We start from the raw sequence: 23,350 nt of genomic DNA, 5'->3' as shown, positions 1-23,350 counted from the left end.
AAAAAATTGAGTCCTAATATTTTAAAATATATTTTGTGTCTGCTTTTGGAAATTAGTGTGGAGACAAGAAGAAATATCTTTGAAATAGGGATCCAGACTTCTTGAGGGCATCACAAGTTTCCTAATGATAAAAGGAATTTGATGTAGATTTTGAAGCATTGTGTTTGTCATGTTATACAGTAATCTAACTCTTATATCTTACAGGAAGCTCTAAATCCTACAGCTCATGGAGCACTCGGGCTGAACTGTAGCGAGATTTGCTTCAACCTCAACAGTTTCTCATGAATACATCTCTGAAATCAGGAGAACTAGTTTGTGTGTTCTTTGTGTGAAGTGGTGAGGGTAATGACTAAATATTATGGTCCTTAAAAGTATAAAATTAAAGCTGAATGTAAGTATATGACCTTTAAGATAGTAGAGGTGAACAGGGAATAACTTTCAAAGGGGACAAAAATCATGAGACTCCTAACTGCAGTGGTGGAAGGCACGTGAGCATAATTAATCAACTGCACTGAAGTATAATTGGATGCACTTAAAATTTACTTGAGTATTTTTATTTTATGTTACATTATGCCTCTACTCACTCAGTTAAGGGTTTGGTGCCTTGCTCAAGGGCACAGCAGTGCCCAGCAGAATGAACTGGCACCTCTCCATCTACCAGTCCACACTTGGTCCTTACAAGGACTTGACCCAACACCCCTACAGTTCTCAACCAGATCCCTAAGTGCTGAGCCACAGCTGCTAAATACAGGCTGGGCAAGTATTGCACTTTTCCCACTACTTCAAAGATTGCTGTTTTAGGTCAGCATTTAAAATCTGTCACATTTTTAGATTATATTAAGCTTTACTTAAACCATCAGTAAAATTATGCATATTGTAGCCATGATTAGATACCAAAATATAGCCTATATATCACACTGACAGTGGTTATTCTATATTATAATCATTCAATATACACTTTTAAGAAAATGTATTAACTTACAATTTTAAATTCAGAACTTTTACTTGTGGTGCAATGTTTGTTGTACATTTAATCTATTTAAATACCTAAATACTCACACTCTTTCACTGGACAAGGTCAACTCAGATAGCTATGAAGACTGAGGTGGTGGCTTGAAAACGTATGAAACAACAGACAAAAATCACAACAACTATTTTATTCACATAAGAAAAACAAAGTAAAAATGTGAATGTACAGTATAAAGTGCATTCCATGTTAGGGGTGCCATTAAACTATTGTGATTATTGCTGCATTTCAGAGACAGTACAGATTCATACAGTCCATGGGGAACCTTCCTTCCAACTTCACCTCTGGACAAACCAGGTCCTGTGATGACCAGCAACACCTGAGCACGCGCAGTCCAGCTGCAGAATCCCTCATCAGCCAGTTTAACTGTTCCTATGACAGGATACAGCTGTTGTTCTTCTTCAGCGGTGGCCTTTTCTTGACTGCAGGTCTGGGCACCGTGTCTCTTCTCCACACCGCAGGGCTCAGTCGGTGCGGCAGGTTCACCTGTTGCAGCATCGCGCCAAACACCCCGACCGTGTTCCCACTGGTGCGCGCGGACGCCTCCACAAAGTTGGCGTCCCACTCCCCTTCCACTGTGGCCATGACATCCGCCGCCTGCAGCACGCGACCCTCAGTGTCAGTCAGGTCTGCCTTGTTGCCAACCACGGTGATGGGCGCGCTCTTGCCGCCCCGCAGCTCCAGGATCTCTTGGCGGAGCCGCTTCACCTCCTCGAAGGACCCGGGGTCGTCCACCGCGTACACGAGGGCGAATGCGTCGCTGTGTCGGATGCTGAGCTCTCGCATGGCCGGGAAGGAGTAGCTCCCGCTCGTGTCCAGGATCTCCAGGTGCATCTTCCCATTCCCGGCGGTTTCGTACTCCAGCACGTGAAGCTCCTCGACTGTGCGCGTGTACTTGTGCTCGAAGCGGTCGTGGAGGAAACGGCGGATGAGAGCACTCTTACCGACACCGGCTGCCCCGAGGAAAACCAGCCGGACTCTGTTGGGGTGCCCCGTGGGTGACATGGTGCTCCGAGGTGTGAGGTGTCCCACTCAGGTGCAGCCAACAGGCGCAGCCAATGGCTGTCTGGTCTCCTGCAAGCATGTCTTGGTATATATAGTCTGACCGCCTCTGGTCTCCACCAATAATCTTTCTCCCTCTCTCTCGTGAGCAGGATTCAGAATATAGGTCAAGTAGAGACTTCACGAGACCCTGCAGCGCTCTGACATTTGGCAGCATGGAAACATAGATTAATTTAATGTGGTTTTACTGGTATGTCAACAATCACCAGTCATATTAGAGGTACACGCTGGCCACACATGCACGTGCTCATGTGTACAGCACATATGAGTTATGGAGCTGCAGCATCCACTACAGCTCCTGCAGAAACTTGGAAATCACATGAACAAGTCAACCTGGTCACGCCATATTGTTTAGTCTATAAATCTGCTGATAAGATTAGGCATTTATATTTAAGGCCGCACACGGATATTTGCCCAACAAATATGCTAATGTCCTCATCAACTGTGGTGAAGGCTATTTGGATCATTTGAGTCAAGTAAACGTAGGCTTCAGAAGTACTTGTAATATCAGTGAAACTTAAGTAGCCTAAAACTGGGCTATCAGCTCTCACTTGGCAGCTGTAGTGGTTATATAATAGCATATATCATAGCATTTCTTTTTTTTTTTTTTTTTTTACTAATGCATTACTGTGTAAACAGAGTTTTGAAGTTGTAGGCTATCTGATTAAGGTGCTAATTCTATAACTACTGTATTTACTTTGGGGTCATTCAATCTATGTGTAGGGATATAATCCTTATCTGCAATGTAATTTTGCTTATGTGTATTTTTTTCTTTTTACTTTATTTATTTAAAATCTATTTTACAAGAGAGAACTAACCAAGACTGCAGTGTTGGCATGGGACTATGGGCCCCTGGGCACTGATATGCAAAATGTCCCACCAGCTCTCCTACATATGAGCAATTTGCATGAAGTTATTATGCATGTTTTTGTGGGATTGTTTGTCTTTTATCCCCTTTCCACTGAAATTCAGCCTGTGTATGCAGGATTATTTAAACATGGAAAAAAACTGTTAAAATTGGCTTTAGATTCAATTCTCATTGCCAGTAAACCAGAGCTGTGTACACAGCTCTGCAGCAGATGAATATGCCCTTCAGTATATGTGTGTGTTATTTGTTATTTTTTCATTTTTTTCTGTGTCACGTTCAACGTCACAGACAGGCAGAAAAACAGTTTACTTGACAGTAGAAAGCAACATGGAGCCCACTTAAAACTTGATGCAGACTAATTTGGAGCGATGTTTGAGGGCTGCTTGGATGGAGACAGACAGGTTTTTTTGTTTGTTTGTTTGTTAGTTTTTGGTGTTGGCGCACCATTGCATCTTGCAGGCTAATGGGCCAAAATTATCATGTTTATGTGGGTCTTGTATGTCCATCACTGAAAATTGGAGCTGCAGCCGATAAATACCCGTGACTGCTGCAGAGTTATTTGACCTGGTTGTGAATGCAGACTGTAACCTTTTTCATTATATTAAAAAGACAGATATTAGTGGGTCTTTGTGTGTTTTTTTTGGTACAGTGGGAAAGGGGCATTTGTGGTCATTTTGTTTCTCCTTGTGTATGTGTGTTCTTTTCTCATCTCTTTGAGGTATTTTGCGTCTTCTTGTCATTTTGTATCTTTTTGTGGTCATTTGAGTCTTTTCCGAGTTAGTACGTGTTAATTTGACATTTTGCCAGTGAAGGCTGGATATGGCGGTGGGTGGGCTGACACTTTGGGCTGGTCCCTTGTAGGTCTATTTGGTATACCATACATGAACACTGGTACAACAATTTAAATGCAATACAAAACCTAAACAACAACCACATGCTATAGCATATTCTGTAAAGATTCAAAATGGAATACTTTAGAAGCTAAAATATTGGCCAATGGTGCTATTTTTTTAAATTTATAATGGACTTGAACAAAATAACCTCCCCTCTGACAGCACTGAATGTAATGGATGAGAAAGCACACTATTTGCCTTAAAACTGAAGTTGTGTAAATATAGTTACAGTCCGCCATTAGTGTAATCTTCTGTAAGTAATTTTCAGCCTTGCATTGTAAGACGTCAACATGTGTCACCAGTCAAGCTTCCCATCATAAGTTGACTTCAGTGCGCATTTCCCTTATTGTTTTTCCTCTTGGTCTATTATACCCACATGGTTTTGTTATTGTGTTCCTGATAACTCACAGTCTGAAGTCTGGAAGTCATAAAGAGATGGTCATTCATGCACACACAACCAAGATACAGACACGTGCTGTCATATTGACACCAGGTATGAGTCATGGAAGGTTTTCTCTCTGGTGATACAAACACATGTTGTACATACACATGTGCTCCACGCTTCCTGTTATTAAAAACACTGGAATTAAATTTAAGTTTAGTGCAGTTTTGGTCTGAATTTTTGATCACTCAGTAATAGATGAACTGTGAGGAGATTTGATGATTACCGCCTGAGAGGCCCACACCTACACGGATTTCTTGAGAAGCACTTAGTGGCGTGGTAAAGTCAAACAGATTGACAGCACAACAGATGGGTAACAAGAGCGGTCTTATGAAATACCAGTGAAATTTGTATGTGGCCATCAATTGGGTTTAGATAACCTCCTCATTGTTTTCTCCTGAGGCGAATCATTATTATCACAAGATACTGAACAAAAATCTCCCTCTCTGTCTCTTGCTGACTCACACTGTCTGGCTGGACGTGGCTATCGGTCAGCAAACAGATACTGTGATAATTTGTCAATGGGTGCGTGCATTTGGGTGTGTGCATTAGTTTGTTTTATCTCTTATCTCTACCCTTGAAGAAGGTCAGTACTTCCTGTTTAATATAAGGGAGCAAATAAGACAGGAACTAAATTAAATAAAAAAAAGAACAAACTGCTCGCAAACTAACCTTAGCAACTGTTTGCAACAGCATGTTCACTGAATGCACCTGTCAGACATCCTTTAATATGCACCTGTTCACTGACTGTGCCATTTGTAGTAGGGCTGCTTAATTAATTAAAATATTATCAAAATCACAATATGGCCATATGCAAAATCTAAATCCCAGGAGCTGCAGTTGTAAAATAAAGGTAAAATGTGTCACAACGTACCATTATAAATAAAGCATTGCGGTGCTACAGAAATGCTGCATCCTATAAATCATATTCCAGACGTAAGGGAACATGCTTGTTTTGTACAGACCCTAACAAAAACAAAATCATATTTTTTTATTTTTTAAACATAAAATGCAAAATTTACCACTCCCACTAAAATTGCACATTATATCACAATCGCATTATCTGTCAAAACAATCATAGGTTGTTTTTTTTTTGTTTTTGTTTTGCATACAGCCCTAATTTTTATCCTGTCCTGTGGCAAACTTTTGCAGCATTTTTGCAAAGCAACCATTTGACATGCATGTGCTTCTCTGCAGGCAAATTCGTAGCAATGCCGCCATGGGCAGTAACAACATGGTCAAAACTATGGACATTAACATGCTGCTATAACAGCCTCAACTCTTCTGGTTTCAGGTTTTTCAGATTTTGGAATCTGGCTGCAGTGATTTGCTCCCACAAGAGCGTACTGGGGTCCGCCAATTATGTCAGATGATGCAGCCTGGCCCATAGTCTGCGTTCAAGTTCATCTTAAACATGTTGGATGAATTTGAGGTCAGGACTCTGTGCACGCAAGATAAGTTCTTCCACATCAAATTGCTAAAATAATTTCTTTTTATTCCTGGTGCTTCCAGCACTTGAGCAAAGTTTTAGCTGTGTGGAGCGGAAATCATCCTGCATTATCCATATTTACCTGGTTGACACAGGAGAGGGAATTCACAAAAACATCACTGCAAGTTTCATGAAGTTGGATATATAAGTGAATGCTGTGTTAATAACATTATATAAAAACTAGCTTAAAAACCACACAAAACAGAGGTGTCCACATAATTTTGGCAACATAGTGCACATCATGAAATCAAAGTCTTAATCGCATTATCCACACTAGATGGCAGCAGCAGACTCATTAGGACATCATATGGCAGTCAGGTGAAGGCAGGTGTTAAGTTCAATAATGACCAGTGTTAAAACTATAAACTCACAAACTCATACAAAAAAGTAAAAATAAACTTGAAAGAAGAAGGATTTTCTCAACAAATAAAGAAAGATGCAACCCTTCCATTTACTTACAGAAATACAAAAGCAGCAAACATGAAGAGTCATGCGTGTTTTTCATTGCAAAGGAACAATATTCCTCTGCCACATGATCAGTTTCATCCAGAAAAGATTTAATAATCTCTTCTTTTTTTCTGTTAAAGCAATTTATTACCCTCGCTCACTCAGGACAGAACATGCATAAATGCAGGGAAGACAAAAATCTGCCCTACTTCTCATGGTAAGCAATAACCTTTTTGCTGCACATCTTCTCTTTTCATCTTCCACCTCGTTCATTTCCTGCTTTGTCCTCCCCTCTGCTCATTATTCATTCCCTCTTCCACTCATGTGTCATTTTAACATTTTCTGGCAGGCAGCTTTGTCAAGGCCCTGCCATGTGTTTCCTCTTACACATGTTTTGCACACAGCACACAAACACAGATTGAAAGGATGAGGGAACACGAGTATTACCGTGTTAGTGTGAGAACAGTGGAAGTCCAATTCATTTTGGGACTATCATGCGTCTGTGCTCATCTTGAGGCTTTTTATTTCCTTTCACTTACTTACAAGTGCCTCAAAATTGTCTGTAGTTATTGACTTTTAGTATGACAAGGTTTATTAAGATTATTGATTTATGTGTGTATTCAAATATTCATCCTCCTACAGCCCCATCCCTGCCATTATCTGTTACCATGGCAACACGCAGAGATCCTGCAGCAGAGGATGAAGGATGCCCGTTGGTCTGTTCCTGTCTCTCGACCACATCAGAACATGCTTGTAAAGTTTGGCTGACACTAGGATGACTGTGTGTTTTCTGTTAAAGAGGAGGAGAGCTGAGCTTCCTCTGCAGGAGGACGGAGAAAGTGGAGTAGGTTACCTCCCTCTACCCTCGCCTTCCTTTCTCTTGTACAGTTTTGGCTCAGCGAAATCTCAAGGGGACGTGATGCAGGCGCTTTCATCCCTCTCCCACACACAACAGCATTTACAACAATCATGACAATGGGTTTTCTTATCAGAGCAAGATTGTTGCTTCATTAGTTAAACTGCGACAAGTCTCTAATAGTGACCTATTTTCTATTCAGGTTCAAAGAGAAGGAACATGACACCCACTGCAACGGCGTGGCTTTTAGGGAATGATGGAGCTCTGTGGCACAGAATATTTCAAGCTTCACATACACAGACACAACTACACAACACTTAATAGGCTCAATTCCTTGTCAGTTTTTTAGACTTTTCATCAGATTTCACATGAAAAAATATATATCTTTGGACTAAGCCTTTAAACTATAATATTGTTTAGTTAAATGCTTTATTTAGATCTGGTACTTTTTTCTTGACTCCAGTTATTTCAGGTCAGATGTGTTATCCTGGGCAAAGATTTTTGTCCCTTAGAGCTCCACTGCAGCCTGATCAGACGTTTTGCAGCCTCTGTTTTCTGTTCTTTCAAGTATCTGTCCAAACAAATTACAAACAAGGATTTATCTCCACGCTACCAGCTCAGTGAGGCTGCACTTTGAGTTAAATGCTAACATCAGCAGGCTCAGCATGACATGATGATGTTTAGCAAGTAGTGCTTAGCTTGTTATCATGCTCACGTTTTACATTACAGACACATGCACACACACACATACACGTGCGCACACACACACACACACACACACACACACACACACACCTTCAAAAAGTTTATTTAACCAAAAAAAAATCATTCTTAGTGTGTAAACCATTTGGCCAGCTGTCAGATTCTAGCTGATAATGTGAGTAGAGCTGCTAACTTTTCTCTGACACTCCATATACATCAGACATTTTTTTTTTGGATATTGTGGATCCAATGGAAACTGTTGAAAGCTGGGGCTGTGGAATATCCATGTATCAGATAACAAATAAAACCAAACAAATCAAAGGTCCACTGTTAAGAGGGGAAACTTTATTGGGGTTTTTACTCTGTTCAGTTAAAATGTAAGAACATGAAAAAAGAGACTGAAATACTCTATGGAAGGCACAGCCACAATAAAAGCCAGATGAATGACTGCCTCTTTCATTGTGTTAACACACAAACACTAGCAGCACCCAATCTAAGACAGACATTTCATCGCAACAGACGTGTGCTTTGCAGTTATTGTGCAGATTTTGTTAGAATTCGCATATCTATGACTGCATATTTGTATGCATTTATGTGCGTTTGAGTGTGTAGTAACTAGGCTTTACCCACCGCCTCCCGTTCACTCCTTTTAACTGAAAGGATTATCATTTGGCTGCTTCAGTCAACAAGTACACTTCAGAGCTCTTTTCATTTGTTTCCGTCCTGAAATATAATTGAAAATCTTAGACTAAACAGAGGACTGGATTATAGTCATTAAGCAAAACCTTTAACTACTTTGTGTAGATGCGTTTGTCTATATACAGATTTTTTTCTGATTGCACTTCTGAGAGTGGGAAAGGAAATGTGGAGAGTTGCAGGTAAAGAGCATGTTAGATCTGCAGTCGCATCCCATTTTTTTCTTTACAGCCTCAACACACTGCGTGGTTACAATGTTTTTAAAGCATTCTGTGACAAAGAAAGCCTTATTTACAGCAGAAACATGTAACTCAGTCCCTTTATCTGATGCATGTTGTGCTTTAGGGCATGAAAGAGAGCATTATATGAAAGCAGCACGATAGAGACAGCAGGACATCAAACAGGAGAGGGTTAGATATTGTAAGTTATGAGTTATCGCATTCTATATGTTTGTTTACACCAGCAGTTACCACAGATAGGCACGACTAATAACAGTAATTGTCCTGACGTTGGTCAGGTATATCTTGTGTAAATTTGACTGGAAGTGAAACAAATAACCACACTTTGATTCATTCATTAAACAACATGTTGTCGGTACATCCAAATCTCCAGTAAAAAGCTCAGTAAGAAGAAAGAAAGGTTGAGGAAGAAAAAGAATAAAAAATGAAACACCTGCAGTGCTTTGGTGCCATGACTTCCAGTTTATCAGCGTCAATTTCCACCACACATCCATCCAGACAAATTCACAATTACACGCACACCCACACAGAGGCACACATATGCAAAAAAAACAGCTACCTACAGTATCTATCAATAGTTTGAAGCGTTGTGTCAGATAGTGGAGAAGTCCGGCTGTGCTTTCTCAGTATTCCCAGAGGGTGGCGCTGTCCAGGGAGTCGGCGCTGGCCTTTAACCCCCCAGCATGGTCTCCTTTAAGGTACTTCCCCCCCAGAGCACGGATGGCCATCTTGTTGACGTCACAGAACTCAAACAGGAACTGGACAGGTGTGGAGCTGGTGCACCCCACCGCTGTGTCGTCTCCAACGCACCAGTACTTCCCCTGGGAGTCTGGACGAACACAAACACACTTAATGACTCACACACAGCATATATATATATATATCATAGGGTGATATGTATTCAAGGTGACGAGTTATATAATCAAGTTTATGCTCACTGCAGTCAGTTTTTTCAGGTAATGTTAAAGAAAGAAAAACTTTTCTCATATTTTTTATTTAAATGTTACAAGCCTCATTTAAATAATTATCTGCAGCACAATATCAGTTTATCGTCTCGAAGAGGAAAGACAACAGATCCTATTGATTCATTGTACAGCCCTAAGTAAGTGTGCTGACATGATAAAAGGTTTCAGATAATGGAAATACAGTCATAATATTATTCCCATTAGATGTTTTAACTATTGACTTTCTCTACAGCGCAGTGGAGTTCAAGGGCTGTGGTGAGCGGACATAATTTCTTGCATTAAAAAAGGCTTCATACAATTCTTAAGTCTCCAAGGTCTAAGTGTCCCACCAGAGTCTATTGCTTGTTGACAAGATAATGAAGTGATGAAGAAAAGATCACTGCATGTTCACTGTGATTGAAAAGCAGGCGAAAATATCTTTATTTTGTACTGAAATAAAATTAAACTTTTGACTGCCTTCATTAAAGTCACTCTGTTTAGGATCTGATCATTTCAGACTTTAGTGCCCTGAGTGGTAGGATAAAATATGATGCAGTGACATACAGCAATGGATGCTGATGAACACACAACGAAAGCAGACAGTTTTTGGTGGGATCATCTCCAAAAAAAACACATCCTATATTCACATAAAATTCCACATAGACGCACTAATTGATATGTTCATATAAACAATGGAACAAATGACTGTATGTGGTATGAAAAGAGTAAGTGATATTGACAGACCCTCACAGAATTATCATTGAGCATTTGTTGGTGTTCTTATTTTTTAATTTTTCAGCCCACAACTTTACTGTATTGGCTCAGTCTCACCGCCAACTGCCACCCAGTACCAACAGACAGCTGTAAATAGCGACTAGCTGTAATGAAGCATTTAGTAGAGCAAGATATTTCTCTCAGAAGTTGGTGGTGATCAAAATAGAGCTAAAAGGAGAAGGAATACTGAAATTTAATTTGCCAGGTTGTCTGATAAAATGAAATCAAATAAATGCTAATGCTGCTTCAGATATGACTGATGTTTAAAAGGCAACAGTTTGCTGACAGGTTCACCATATTAATATTATATTATTATAAGGGAATGATATGTTAATGTGTTAACAACTTGTTTCCCCCAAACAACCAGTAAAGGTCAGTGAATGCAAGTTTAAAGTCACCCCCAAGTGCTAGTGTTGAAAAAGATGCTATGGCAAATTACTACTTCCAAAAAACCCCTCCAAAAAATCTATCAGGATGCTAAAATATTCTATATTCGAACATCTCTACACATTGGACTTCTATCTAACAAAACACCACAACAGTTCTACAGGCTGCCCACCTTTAAGGGAGTACGCTCCGTTATGGAACTCCAGCTGGAAAACGTCATACGATGCTCGGTTGGAGTCCAGAGTCGGCATCCCAGCTTTACGTGCCCCGATGAAACCGTGCTCCCCACGAAGGACGATGATTGGGCGGTTGATCAGCTTCATCAGGAACAGTTCAGCCTCCCCTGAAGAGACAGGATTAGGTCTGAGTCAAACTGACCAAGAAGCTAAGATGGTCATAACCCATTAACACACAAGGGTACGAAGATTATCTAAACTTCAGGGTGCTTTTGGGAAACAGGGTGCCTGCTGTGTTATTTCTACTCTTCAGGGATACAGAGAGAGCTAAGATATCATAGTGGAGAAGAAGTACTGACGCTTAATTTAAAAATGGACCTTTTTTTTGTAAACGACTTCTGAATGCACTCAAAAAAAATTACAGACATGAAAACTACTTGGTTACATTATCCAGAACATCTGTAATTTGTTACTTTATACTCCGTTTTTTTTTTTTTTAGTTCAGAAAGATCAGAAACGTCAGTGACCTGCGTTGTCCACCGTAGCAGCTAGCTGCCCATTCTTCTTAGCGACCACATATTTGTTGTTGGCTGCACGCACACACACACGACCGTCACGCCACTCCAGTTCAAAGTAACTGTTGGCCGATCTGTGACACACACACACACACACACAAGTTAACAAACTTAATGAACAGGCAGTGAAGGATGAGTATGTGTCAACAAAAATGAGTGATATTCAACATTACGCAATGTACAGCACTGTATGTGTGTGTGTGTATGTGTGTGTGTGTGTGTGGTTACTTGGTGGAGGCTGTGCACTGCAGTCCACCAGATGCAGTCAGAGTCCAGTATTTTCCAGAAGCAGTTTTGAAGGCACACTTCCTGTCCTCACGGCTCATCTCCAACTGGAAGACTTCCTGGTCCCCCTCCTCGTCTTGATTGGCTGACAGGTCCATGCCTGTAAAAGTGGGGCAGTCTGTTGTCAGATTTCATTCATCTCTGGAGGTTTTCCGCTGTGTCTGAAACTCTTCTGCCCTCTAATTCATGAAGTTCCCCAGCCAGAGTCTTAAAGGGACAGAACATCCTGAGCTCTTTGCACCCGACTATCTGAGGTGTGGTTACACTGGTTTGTTGTAACATGGCACCCATGCAGAGGATGTGCCACTTCTGAAGGGATTATTTAGGGGGAGGGGAAGGGGGTAAAAATTATGGTTTAACAGAGAAAAGAAAAAAATTATAATTGTATTCATTATTCAAAAAAGCCATTGTCTGATGACACTGTGGTTCTCCCATGGTGAATATCTACAAACCTGATTCAAAACACACATACTATAAGTAAAGGCAGTAATTATAATATACCTTAAGGGGGTTGAGATCACAGTGACCTTGACCTTTGACTCAGCTCATTTTTGAATCCAAGTGGTTGTTTGTGCAAAATTTGAAGAAATTCCCATGAGGTGACAAAAATGTGTTGGACGATTGTACAGAAGGACAACTCTAAAACACAATGCCTCCAGCCTCGGCTATTACCAGGGCTGAGGTCTAAAAACAGGCATGTCTTGCATGGCCAACTAACAAGCCAAATCCTTAGGCCCATGCATTAAACACTACTTGTGCTCTTGCATCACAGAGTCTGGGTCTCAGTTATGTAACAAGAACACTTCTAAACCAGAATTCATTTATTTTTAGCCATTTGGGGGCAGCGGAACAAGCTGTAAACAACACTGACATATTATCCCCTTATAAAATTAATATGGTTGACATGTTAGCAAATAGTTGCCTGTATACACATTTCAAACATACACAGCAACATTTGCATTTTTTTGGAGTTGTGTGTCTGGTCAACGGATGATTTTGCATTCAATATTTACTATCCTAAAGCTTATGCTGGTCTCCACCAACTCCTGGAGCATATATCTGGCTCTTTAGCTGCTAAACGCTCAACTATTACGCTCTTTCCAGTAAATTAGCTCTGGTTCTTAAACCAGTTCTGTTAAGGATTCTTGGAGCCATCTAGTGAACCAGCCTGTGTTTCAACCAGATTTGCCCTGAACTGCTGTATTCAAGGATGCATCATAAACGGAGGGTGCTGGGCAATGCAAAATCACGGATAACATTGATTACCTGCAAGCTTTTGATCTGTAATTACAGACATTTAGTTTTACCAAATACACGCATGGACCAACTACTGATGATAAGAAGACATAGAGGATAACACGCAAGACCCTCTTCTCTCTTTCCAGCCTGTAGAATTGGAAACACCCACTGATGTCGTCACAGTTCACACTTCAGGTCAAGTAAAACCTACTATTTTTGGTTCGAGAACCAAGATGTATTTTTAAAGGTGTATGTTAAAGATGATGATACATACCCATATTTTCTCATTGCATTGATAATATTGGATTGGTGATCACTGAATTGATGCGTTGATCAAAGTCAATGTATTGTTACACCCTAATAGACGTACATAGTATCTGCACACATACAGGTCATCATTTGACCCCTTGTTAAATAAATAAAAACATGAATCAACTTTAATTTGCTTTAACACAGCTTTGAAGGAATAATGCTCAAATCAGAGACCAGAGAGGAGCAAGCTGCTTATCAGGCTGGTCGCCAGAAAAAAATACTGACATAGTTCATTTATGCAAGCCACCAATATGTTACATTTTCATGTTTCATACATGTCATATCCACATTTTTGAATTGACATAGTAAATGAGCTACCTCTATAATCTGGAGATGGATGGACCTAGCTTTTCATACACCAAACATGTTTTTTCGTAGCGACCCAAACATTGCTGTGCTCCTGGGATAGTGTCACAAAAAGCAGTTGTTTCCGTACTAAGAATATGCTGCCTTTCCAGTGGGGATTCTCCCCCCAAAATCAGGTAATTGAAATGAAAACATGATATTTTCCAAACCATTAAACAATATGTCTTCACGCCTAAAATTCACAAAACGTTAATCACAGATTGGTTGGAACATAAAGTTTAATCGTGTCCACTACATAATAATTTGCAAATGTGATGTATCCATGCTTTTCAAAAACATAAAATGCCAGCATTTACTGTGGCGATTGGGTTGCGCCTATCAAGACTTAAACTTGATTTGTCTCACATGACTTAATAACAGCTGTGAATTTCTTCCCCATAGAATAGTCAAAAAAAAAGAAAAGCTCTTGCTCTTCATTAAAAGACTTGACACAAAAACCTAATTTTTACTGTTGAGCTGCCGGCTAACAAAATGTCTGTGCACACTGAGCCGATACTGCCACATTAGATCCTGGATTGGAGATACAGAAGGACAGGTGGTCCTTTAAAATACTGTTTTGAATGTCTACAATTACAATGAAAGACCAGGTCACAAGTCACTGCCCGACACTGACCTCATTCAATCATAATTATCTGTCTTCTGCAATCCATCTCTCCTGGAATGCAAACATGCTCACACAGACACCTTTTCTACATGCATTTCAGCATATTGACTGCATGGTTAAAATGCTGTCAGGGATCAGTCCCACGTGGATGGCAGCACAGAATGAGACCAAGCGGCGACCAGACAAAGAGGTTGCATGTGGCATACAGATCCACATTCAGCAGGACTGTCTGAGTCACACCTCCCTCTGTTTTCTCTCTGCCTTTCCTCCATTTTATGCCTTTTGTCTCCCCGCTCGTTTTCTGTCCTTAATCTCAGTCTATTCTGAGGTAAAGAATGATGGATAACTGTAGTCTGAAGCTGACCCTGAACCAGCAGCCACAATGCAGGGGTAGAATTACTGCAGAAAAATGTTAAGCTGGGCAGAGGCTGGCCAAGAAGGAGAGCGAGAGAGAGGGAGGAGGACAGGGGAGAAAGTGAGAGCATGATAATGAAAACCACATGGTGGAAGGAAAATGAAGTAACATAAGTATCCAATTCTCCCTTGCCCCCTCTCTTTCTCTCTCTCTCTCTCTCACTCACACACACACACACACACACACACACACACAAACACACACCACAAAAATCATGCAACAGCTGCATGTGATGTGTGCCCAGTTATGCAGTGACTTCATCAGTGCAGTGAAATATGATTTTTCTCTCTGGGCTCTGACTGTGTGGCTGCAGAGCCTCACCTTGCCTCGTGGACACGTTTCTCTCGTTGCCTGCAGTCAGCACGACCTGCGCGTGGCTGCGCTCGAGGCCGAACAGTTCATCCTTCCCCACCTTCACGCTCCTCCCAGACTTCATTGTGCCAGTAGGCCCCGCGGGTGCCAGGTAGCGGCCGTTGCAGTCGCGGAATGCCACTTTACCGGAGCGGAACTCCAGCATGTAGCCGGTGTCCTTGTCCGTTTTTGTGGACAGATTGCCATCATTGCGGAGGAAGCGGTTGTCAGATGTCTCCAGGTGGTAGCGCTGGTCCCGGTAAACCAGTGTCACCAGCGAGTCCACACCCCAGGGGACATCCCGGTCTATGGACACCTCTTCGAGCGCACTCAGGTGGGCGAAGCGTTTGCGCGCAAAACTGTACAGGTTGACCTGCGGGTGCACGGCCAGGTGCACGCTCCATCTCTCTGGCTCTTGCGCAAAGCACGTGATACGGTCCTCGCTGCCGCCGAGGTAACGGCCGTAGGGCTCGGACTGCAGAGACCACCGCCCGTCCTCGTGCGCGGTGATGACGAAGCGGCAGTCCCGGCCGCCGCGAGTCTCGCTGTCCGCGGTAACGTTGCCGTCTTTGTCCGTGGCGAGGTAGCGGCCCAGGTGGGAGCGGAGGAACACGGCGCTGCCGTCCTCCCCGGTCTGCTCCAGGGTCCAGGTCTGCTTCTTCTTCAGGCTGCTGGCAGACGCGTTGATTTTGAATCCGAAAGTCTCCGCCGTCAGATACTTGCCCTCGCTGTTGATGAGTCCCAGAGGGATCTGCAGCAGGTCCCCGTCGGCGCCGTTTGCGGACATGATTGCAGTATGTCAAGAAGACAGAAGAAAGATGATCTTTTTTGGAGAGGACGCACGGACAGAGAGAGGGAGAGAAGGAGTGAATGTGGGGGTGTCTGAGGGAGGGACAGAGAGAGAGAGAGAGAGAGAGAGAGAGAGAGAGCTGCTCTCTGCTGACTGATGATGAAGATGATGGGTGTCCCCTGACTGCAAATCCAGACTGCAGGAGTTGCAGGACTGTTTTTTTTTCTCTCGCAGCAGTACACGCCCCAGATACAGGCAGAGGAGCAGGAGGGAAATTACTGCAATTTTGGAAAACCACCCCACCCCTGTCACCTACGCACAGGGGCGTCATAGTGGGAGGACAAGTGGCTCTGACTGTCCCTGGGCCCCAACGGGAGGGCCCTCTAAAAGTCTGCAATCATTTTTTTTTGCAGTTTTGTATTTCTAAGTAATTAATGCCACAACTAAATTAAAATTTGGAAATGTCATTTTCCTTTGAAACCTGAGTTGGCTTGATCTCACTGGAAAAGAGCAAGCAGCAAAAAAAAAGCCCCCCCCCCAAAAAAAAGTACACGAAAATGACCTAAAAATTAGTAAATCAATAAAACAAAAAAGGAAATGACCTGGAAAAGTATAATTCTTTAACATAATTTTCAACCATGATAATTAGCTATAAATATTGTTTTTTTTCTATCTTTTTCCTATTTTTCCCTAAACATTTTACTCTAGCTTTTTAAAAATTCATTTATAAATCTACTAATACCTTGCATTTTGTGAAACGCATCTTACTGAGCAGCATTCACTCAGGCCAATATAGTAAACAAGCTAACTGTGCTAACGATTGATTGGAAATGTGCAATGGTTTTTGCCGACACTTGATATCAAACAAAAGCTAGAGACTGTATCACATGAAGTTGCTGTGAGTTGTAAATTCACCAGAAGAGAGAAGATGATGACATTTCTGAGCCTTATGAGAGAAGTCTCTCCTTTGTGTGGCTGCATTGTGTCCACAGTAGCCTGCACCAAAGAGTAAATGACAAGAGGTACACTGACAAGAAAAAACAAAATAAAAAACGAGAGCTCGACTTGAAGCAATTTCAGTCAACCAAGGGGTCTCCGACTGATGACTGGAACCTTCGACTTTCAAGGGACAACTCCACACCTCAGCACATTTGGCACCCTCGGCAAGCTTCCCCTGGCTCCTGCTTTCCCTATACACTCCACTTTACCGTGCCTCATACGTTCAATTTTTTAAAATGTAAAACAAAAGAGAAAACAAGAAGAGGGGCAGAGGACACACATTAACTGCCTGTACATAAGGCCTTGCATACACACACATATTTCAGCATCATCCAAAGTACTGATACATCCATGTTTCCCCCTTCTTTCCCTCCCTCTATTGAGATCTGCTCAGTTCCACATGGATAGAGCCATTCACCCACTGACAGAACAGTGTTTGTCTTCAGGGCTGCGTGTGTGCTGGGCTATGAAGACACCGAGGTAAAGTTTATTAGAACAAGATAATCTGTATCTGCTCAAAAGTCTTGCTACTTCTAAGATGGGAGTAGTATTAACACCCTTTACTGAATCAGAAGTAGTGCCAAAGTACTCTGCTCCAAGTAAAAGTACTGCATCCAAAGGCCTATTTAAGTAAAAGTACAGAGGTATGATTTGCAAAATGTATGTAGTGAGTATCTGCAGAAAATTAGAGTCTGTATATTAACTGACATACGATATTTTATACCACTATCAGGTTGTTATGCATCAATATGTAAACAGCATTTTATTGCTGTAGCTGGCTGAGTTGGATCTAGTTTTTTACTTTGTCGTGTCTCCACACTTGGTTTTAACACTGTGCCAACACTGGACAAAGACGGGCCCCTCCAAAGGCTCACAAGGTAAATCAGACAGGTAATCGATGAAAGAAAAGAGAAATAATTTGTATACACATATTGTTACTACTCGTTTTTTAAATGTTTTAAATATTTTTACTTTTTTGAGCCTCAAACAGTTATTTAATTCAAACCATGTGAGAAATTTACAGTGAAAATGTCAAACTCAGCAAAAACTAACAAGTCATACACATGAAATGTAGCATGAGGTCCCTGAAGATACCGTTTCGGGGTTTTTTTGTACATGGTCACACGCCCTAAAGGAGGAAGGAATAAGTAAATTAAAAAGCCAGGGAAAAATGTTTAGGGAAAAAAGCTGGGGAAAAACTGTATATATAATTATCATAATCACAAATTTAAAATTCTGATACAATATTATTATAATTTTTAAGCAATTTTCCATTTTACTTTTAATAATTTCAGGTAATTTATTTTTCTTTTTTAAAATTAATTTTATCTTTTGCTGCTCATTTTTCCCAAGTTTTTATTTATTTATTTTTAAGAAATCAAGCCAGTTTGTTTAGGTTCAGGGTTAAGGTTCAGTTTTTAATCCAAAAAGTAACTAGTTCCTAAAGCTGTCAGATAAATGTTAAAAGTACAATATTTTCCTCCAAAATAGTGAAGTGGAAGTATAATCATAAACTGAAAATTCTAGTTAAGGTACAGGTAGGTCATAATTGTACTTAAGTGCAGTATATGCGTAAAAGCACTTTGACTGCTGCTTTTACTTTTGTGTACTTTTGGTCTGTGGCTGTTTTTCCTGGTTTGGATAGACTCACCAGTTATAATTAAGGAGAATTTTGCTAGTGCTTCGGCACACTATATTTTAGACAATTACCAGCCTTCAACTTTGTTAGCTTGAGAAGCCCTTTCTCTTTTCAACATGACAGTACCTCTTTACACAAAGCCAGGTCTGTGAAGGAATACTTTGGTGCAGAGACTTCAACCCAGTCCAACACACTTTGGTTAAATAGGAGAGACAGACACACCAAACTCCTCCAGCTCTCCCTGCTGTCGGCTGTGGGCCTCTTGTCTCTCTCTCCCCTCTCTGCCGTTACTTGCCCCTGGTGACGTCCTGTCACGGTAACATATGTGCTACAAGGTGAGGGGGCAAGTCTGTTATAACGTTCTCTCTCTTTTGTTTACACACAAAGAAACTATATCTCAACATTGCATTATAAATTATGATCATGGAAGCACTGTTGAATTACTCCCAGCAGCAGTGCAGGTAATGACAAATAATGTGCTTTTGAATACACATGTGGAAATCAGACGCCCACAGCTAAATTCAGAATGTAGGTTTCCATCATCAGCTTCAGCTGTTTCCTGACCTGATTTGACCCGTTTCTATCCGTTGGTCTGCTCAGCCCTCCTCTGTCCTCCTCCTCCTCCTCCCCTGGGCTCCATCATGGCTCTTGCCTGCTCATCCACCTTTATTTATACTGGAGAGAGTGTTACAGGGTGTGTGCTTATCTTTTCCTCACACCTTATACAATAATATTAGCAGGATAATACAAAGCCCCATGAGAAGCAAATTTATCCAGTTAAGCCCTTTGAGCCATTTTGTTTGTTTCTTCTCCTGCGGCAGTCTTTAACTGTGAATCTGATTATGTTAATGAGTGACCTTGTCCTTGCTGAAACATCCGATTAGACTGTTTTATACAGCTGTCTCATACAAAGTTAAACTGTTGTGTCCTGTAAGACCTGTATATACTGTGACCTATATACTTTCTGTATTTAAAGCCCCCAAACTTCTTTGTGCAACTAAAATAACTTAACTGCTCAATGTAATTTGAGGAAGTGGGACACACTTTTCCTCCCTGTTTTCTGTTTTTGGAAAATCCACACAAAAGGTGAAAGACAGGAAAGTTTGTGAAGAGTTCAAAGCAAAAACATTTGCAGAGGTTTCCATATGTTTTGTGTGTGTGTGTGTGCAGGTTGTAATCAACTGAAAATGTATCAAGTAAATAATTGTTAAAGTCACATATCAAGTTATAACAACAAACATTGGAGTCAAACCTGCAGCTGCTGCAGGGACTTAGCCTTGGTACATGGGGCGCCTGCTCTACCAGGTAAGCTATTGGGTGCCTCTCTGATCCATAACTTGACCAAATCCCCCATGAAATTAATAATAAAGTGTTAATAATAAAATAATAAAGTGAAAAAAGTATTTTCTGGTCAATTATACACACTAATTGGTTTGAAAGAGAATAATACGGACAAAAGGCTGGAGCTCTGAGAAAGACTGCGGACAGGAAGCAGGACTTGGAGAACATGGGGGTTTGACAGGACTTGAAGACTAGGCTTGGACAGAACTGTGAGAGACATGTGGAGCATAGCTGAGGACTGCTCGATGCTGGAGACAGCTCAGCTCAGACCATATCACCCCCATCTGGGCATTCAGAGAACAACAGCCAGGACCTGCACAGGTCTATAAGATAAGAGAGATAAGATAAGATAAGCCTTTATTAGTGCCACGGTGGGGAAATTCACAATGTTACAGCAGCTAGGTACAAAAAAAGTATAAGCAGCGAAAGAACAATGCAACAGTAAAAGAATAATTACAAATATAAAAGTACTAATCTATTAAAAATGTTAGACAATACAAAAACAAGGTGCAATAACAGTAACATAAAATAAAATGAAATTACAAGGTGCCAACTCAAACGGGAAAATTGCACTCTTGGTATAAGTTCAGTTTGTGTGTGTGGAGGACACAATACAAACAATACAATACTATAAAAAAATAAACATGTGCAGCCTTAGAAATGTTCATGGTCATTCCTCAGGTTTTTCCCGTGTCCAGCAAAAGAGACTTTGGGTGTTTTTACTCAACAGTTTGAGAGGAGAGTTCCTGTCACACACTGCCACTGAGCAAGGCACCACTGTCATTCATTCACTCCTCAAAAGTCATTGTCAAAAACTGTCAGAGAAGCTCTCTGTTGTAATTTGAAAATCACAAAGTTTACCTGCGTAACAACTTCACAGCAGACATTTTGACTTGCCACAGTAGGAAAAGCACAGGTGTTACTTGCTGTGCCTGCACAGCACCAGCACCCTGACACAGAAGCAGCTAATTAGTTTTATTGTTTACTCTTGTGACATGAAAAAAGTTGCTTCATATTTTATATTGTTTTTTAAACTTTGCTTAAAAATGACTAATAAATCTACCTTTTATTTGATACATTTAAATGACATTGTATTTTTGAATGGACGATACAGCAGCTGGAACAGAGGGAAATATAGCTGTCCGTCTTTTATGTCAAGTGTTTTTGTTATTGTTGTTGTTGTTGTTGTTGTTACATAGTAGACCAAAAAGCAATTACCTCAGTTCTACTATTTATGTGCTTTCAGAATATGGCAAAACCAGTATGACTAATATCTTTTAATTATACTCATCTTTTACATGCAAGCAGTTGGATTGTATGTTATGATGAAAATGACATTTTTAAACAGAATTTGTGCATTTTGCATATGAGTTAATACTTTATTAGCGCACTTGACCTGTCTTTTGTATTTCAAAAGTTGGATCTATAATTAATGTTAAACATCCTCTTCTAAAAGGTGTTTTACAGTTATTCTCTCCTGGACTGCTTTCCCCCCTGTCTTTACGCTATTAAAATTTAAATTCTAGAGTTAAAAAAAACTTCTGAGGCGCACAAGGCAGATAAATTTGTGTTTTTGAGACATTCCACTTGGTGGCACTGTTCTGTTGATGGCAATCCTGCCTCTAGTGCACAGTTTATCAATTTGCATTATCCAAATCCAAATAGTACATAGGCTCCATTTGTCTAAATCATGGCTGTCTAATGTCTAGATGTCAGTTCTCACCAGCTCACACATTGGAGTTCTGTCCTAAACTCTCAGGTTTCTGTAGCTCTAAATTCAATGTTTTTACAAAAATATTCATAAAGCCTGAACCCAACCCCCTAACTGCCCCTTTTGGTATTCAGCCTAAGATAACCCTCTAATAAAGAGCCTATTAAAATGAAGAAATTCAAAATATTGCATACACTACTCTTCAACAACTTAAGAAGATTAATCTTGTTAAACTGGAAGGACGCCATCCCAACTTCATTTAAACAATGGATCTGGGATACTTGGGATACTACTGGGATTCTTGAACTTAGTGAAGAGAAGATTTGCTATTCATAGATCTAATAACAGATTCTTTAGAGAATGACGGCCTTTAATAACATGCTTGTTGTAAATGTATTTATCTTCAGTCTAATAAATGCAAACTGTGACTTTATAACTGCATTTCATGTCAGTGTTGTCTATCTTATAGTGTCTTGGTTGTTATTTTTTTGTAGCCAAATGTTTTCTGAAATTTTAATTTTATATTTTGTATTATTTATCCTTTGATTTCTCTGTTTGCAACAGGAATATCATGGTTATAATATTACAGATATGTATATTGAAAAGTCAATAAATCAGTTGGTTGAAAAACAAGCTGTGAAGTGAAATCTTGTTTGCTCTGTGTTTCCATCAACTTTGTGGATGTTGTCAAAAGAGATGATACGTTTTCTTCACCCCGGATACTGCATGCATTTCTAGTTACACAACCGGTAATTGACAAGATCCAGAGGCTAAATCATGAAGTGTTTCGATGTTTCATCATACAGAGTCGGGGAAAGTCTTGTTGACTTTCCTGGGCACATAAAAAAAACAAAAAATTTTTTATTGAATCAGTTAAACCTTTGTGTAAGAAAACAGACAGCTGTACTGTAGATGGGATCTGCAGTGGGTTTGTTTGCCCTGAACAAAAGTATGCTGGTCTGCCTGGCTGTGTGGCTCTGGGGGTTCAGCACCTGTATAAACACTGTGTAATGAGAATATGATACAATAACAAGAGGCGACTGTGTTCTCTGCAGAGACTGAGACAAGAGGAGAGTGTGAGGACCGATGCAGAGCGAAAGAAAGAGAGTTTTTATTAGGAGAGTATAGTTTATGTTCATTTCTGTCCAAATATAATGTACATAACAATGCAGACTTTATCAGTGCTGATATCTTTTCTGATCAAGACCGTTTATGTGTATCATCCGTTTCTCTTTATTTCTACACAAAAGAAAGCTCGTTCTTTATTCCAACAGATTGGTCTAAAGGTCAAGAGGGTCAGCGTCCATGTAATCATAGCTTTTGTCAGTAATCCCTTTAACTTTGCCTATCAGTTGCATTTTGTTGCTGTTTCTTATCTGTCAAAGGACCAAGAAAAATATGGAGTGATGAAAAAAAGGAAAAGGAAAATGCAGCAGGTTAAGAGATTGAGGAAGCAGAACCGACTGAGGAACTAAAAATTCATGAGGCAAATAATTTGTTTGCATCCCCAAGTTATAAATAAATAAATAAAACACATTAAAATAAATACAACTATTCTAACTATTGCAATATGTTGAATAATATGCTGCATTTTATGCATGTTTAAGGATAAATTTAGATGCACAACAATATAGAACAAGAAAAAAAGTTGCAGGAAAATGCTAATTTTATAACTTCCTCCAGGATTCTTCTTTTTTTAGTTAGTAAAAAAAAGCCTATAA

The 23,350-nt window shown here is 40.4% G+C and overlaps 2 protein-coding genes across 2 annotated transcripts; both read right to left on the bottom strand.

Moving 5' to 3' along the window:
• Positions 1-1,179: 1,179 nt before the first annotated feature.
• LOC121942602 (GTP-binding protein Rhes) lies at positions 1,180-2,232 on the bottom strand. The gene has a single exon (XM_042485856.2). It carries the CDS (start codon positions 2,030-2,032, stop codon positions 1,400-1,402), a length of 633 nt encoding a protein of 210 aa, XP_042341790.1. The 5' UTR covers positions 2,033-2,232; the 3' UTR covers positions 1,180-1,399.
• A 5,879-nt stretch (positions 2,233-8,111) lies between these two features.
• Positions 8,112-16,180, bottom strand: LOC121942218 (fascin-like). Its single transcript, XM_042485359.2, has 5 exons — positions 15,120-16,180; positions 11,806-11,962; positions 11,530-11,651; positions 10,999-11,169; positions 8,112-9,550 (listed from the first exon to the last, which is right to left on the bottom strand). The coding sequence occupies exons 1-5, from the start codon at positions 15,934-15,936 to the stop codon at positions 9,345-9,347; spliced, it is 1,473 nt and encodes a 490-aa protein (XP_042341293.1). The 5' UTR covers positions 15,937-16,180; the 3' UTR covers positions 8,112-9,344.
• Positions 16,181-23,350: the final 7,170 nt, after the last annotated feature.

The sequence above is a fragment of the Plectropomus leopardus genome, chromosome 3 (assembly GCF_026936395.1).
Source record: "Plectropomus leopardus strain MGB_pleo_1.0 chromosome 3, ASM2693639v1, whole genome shotgun sequence".
Taxonomy (NCBI): Eukaryota; Metazoa; Chordata; class Actinopteri; order Perciformes; family Serranidae; genus Plectropomus; species Plectropomus leopardus.
The sequence above is the reverse complement of the archived record's forward strand: the minus strand, read 5'-3'. Positions and strand labels throughout refer to the sequence as shown.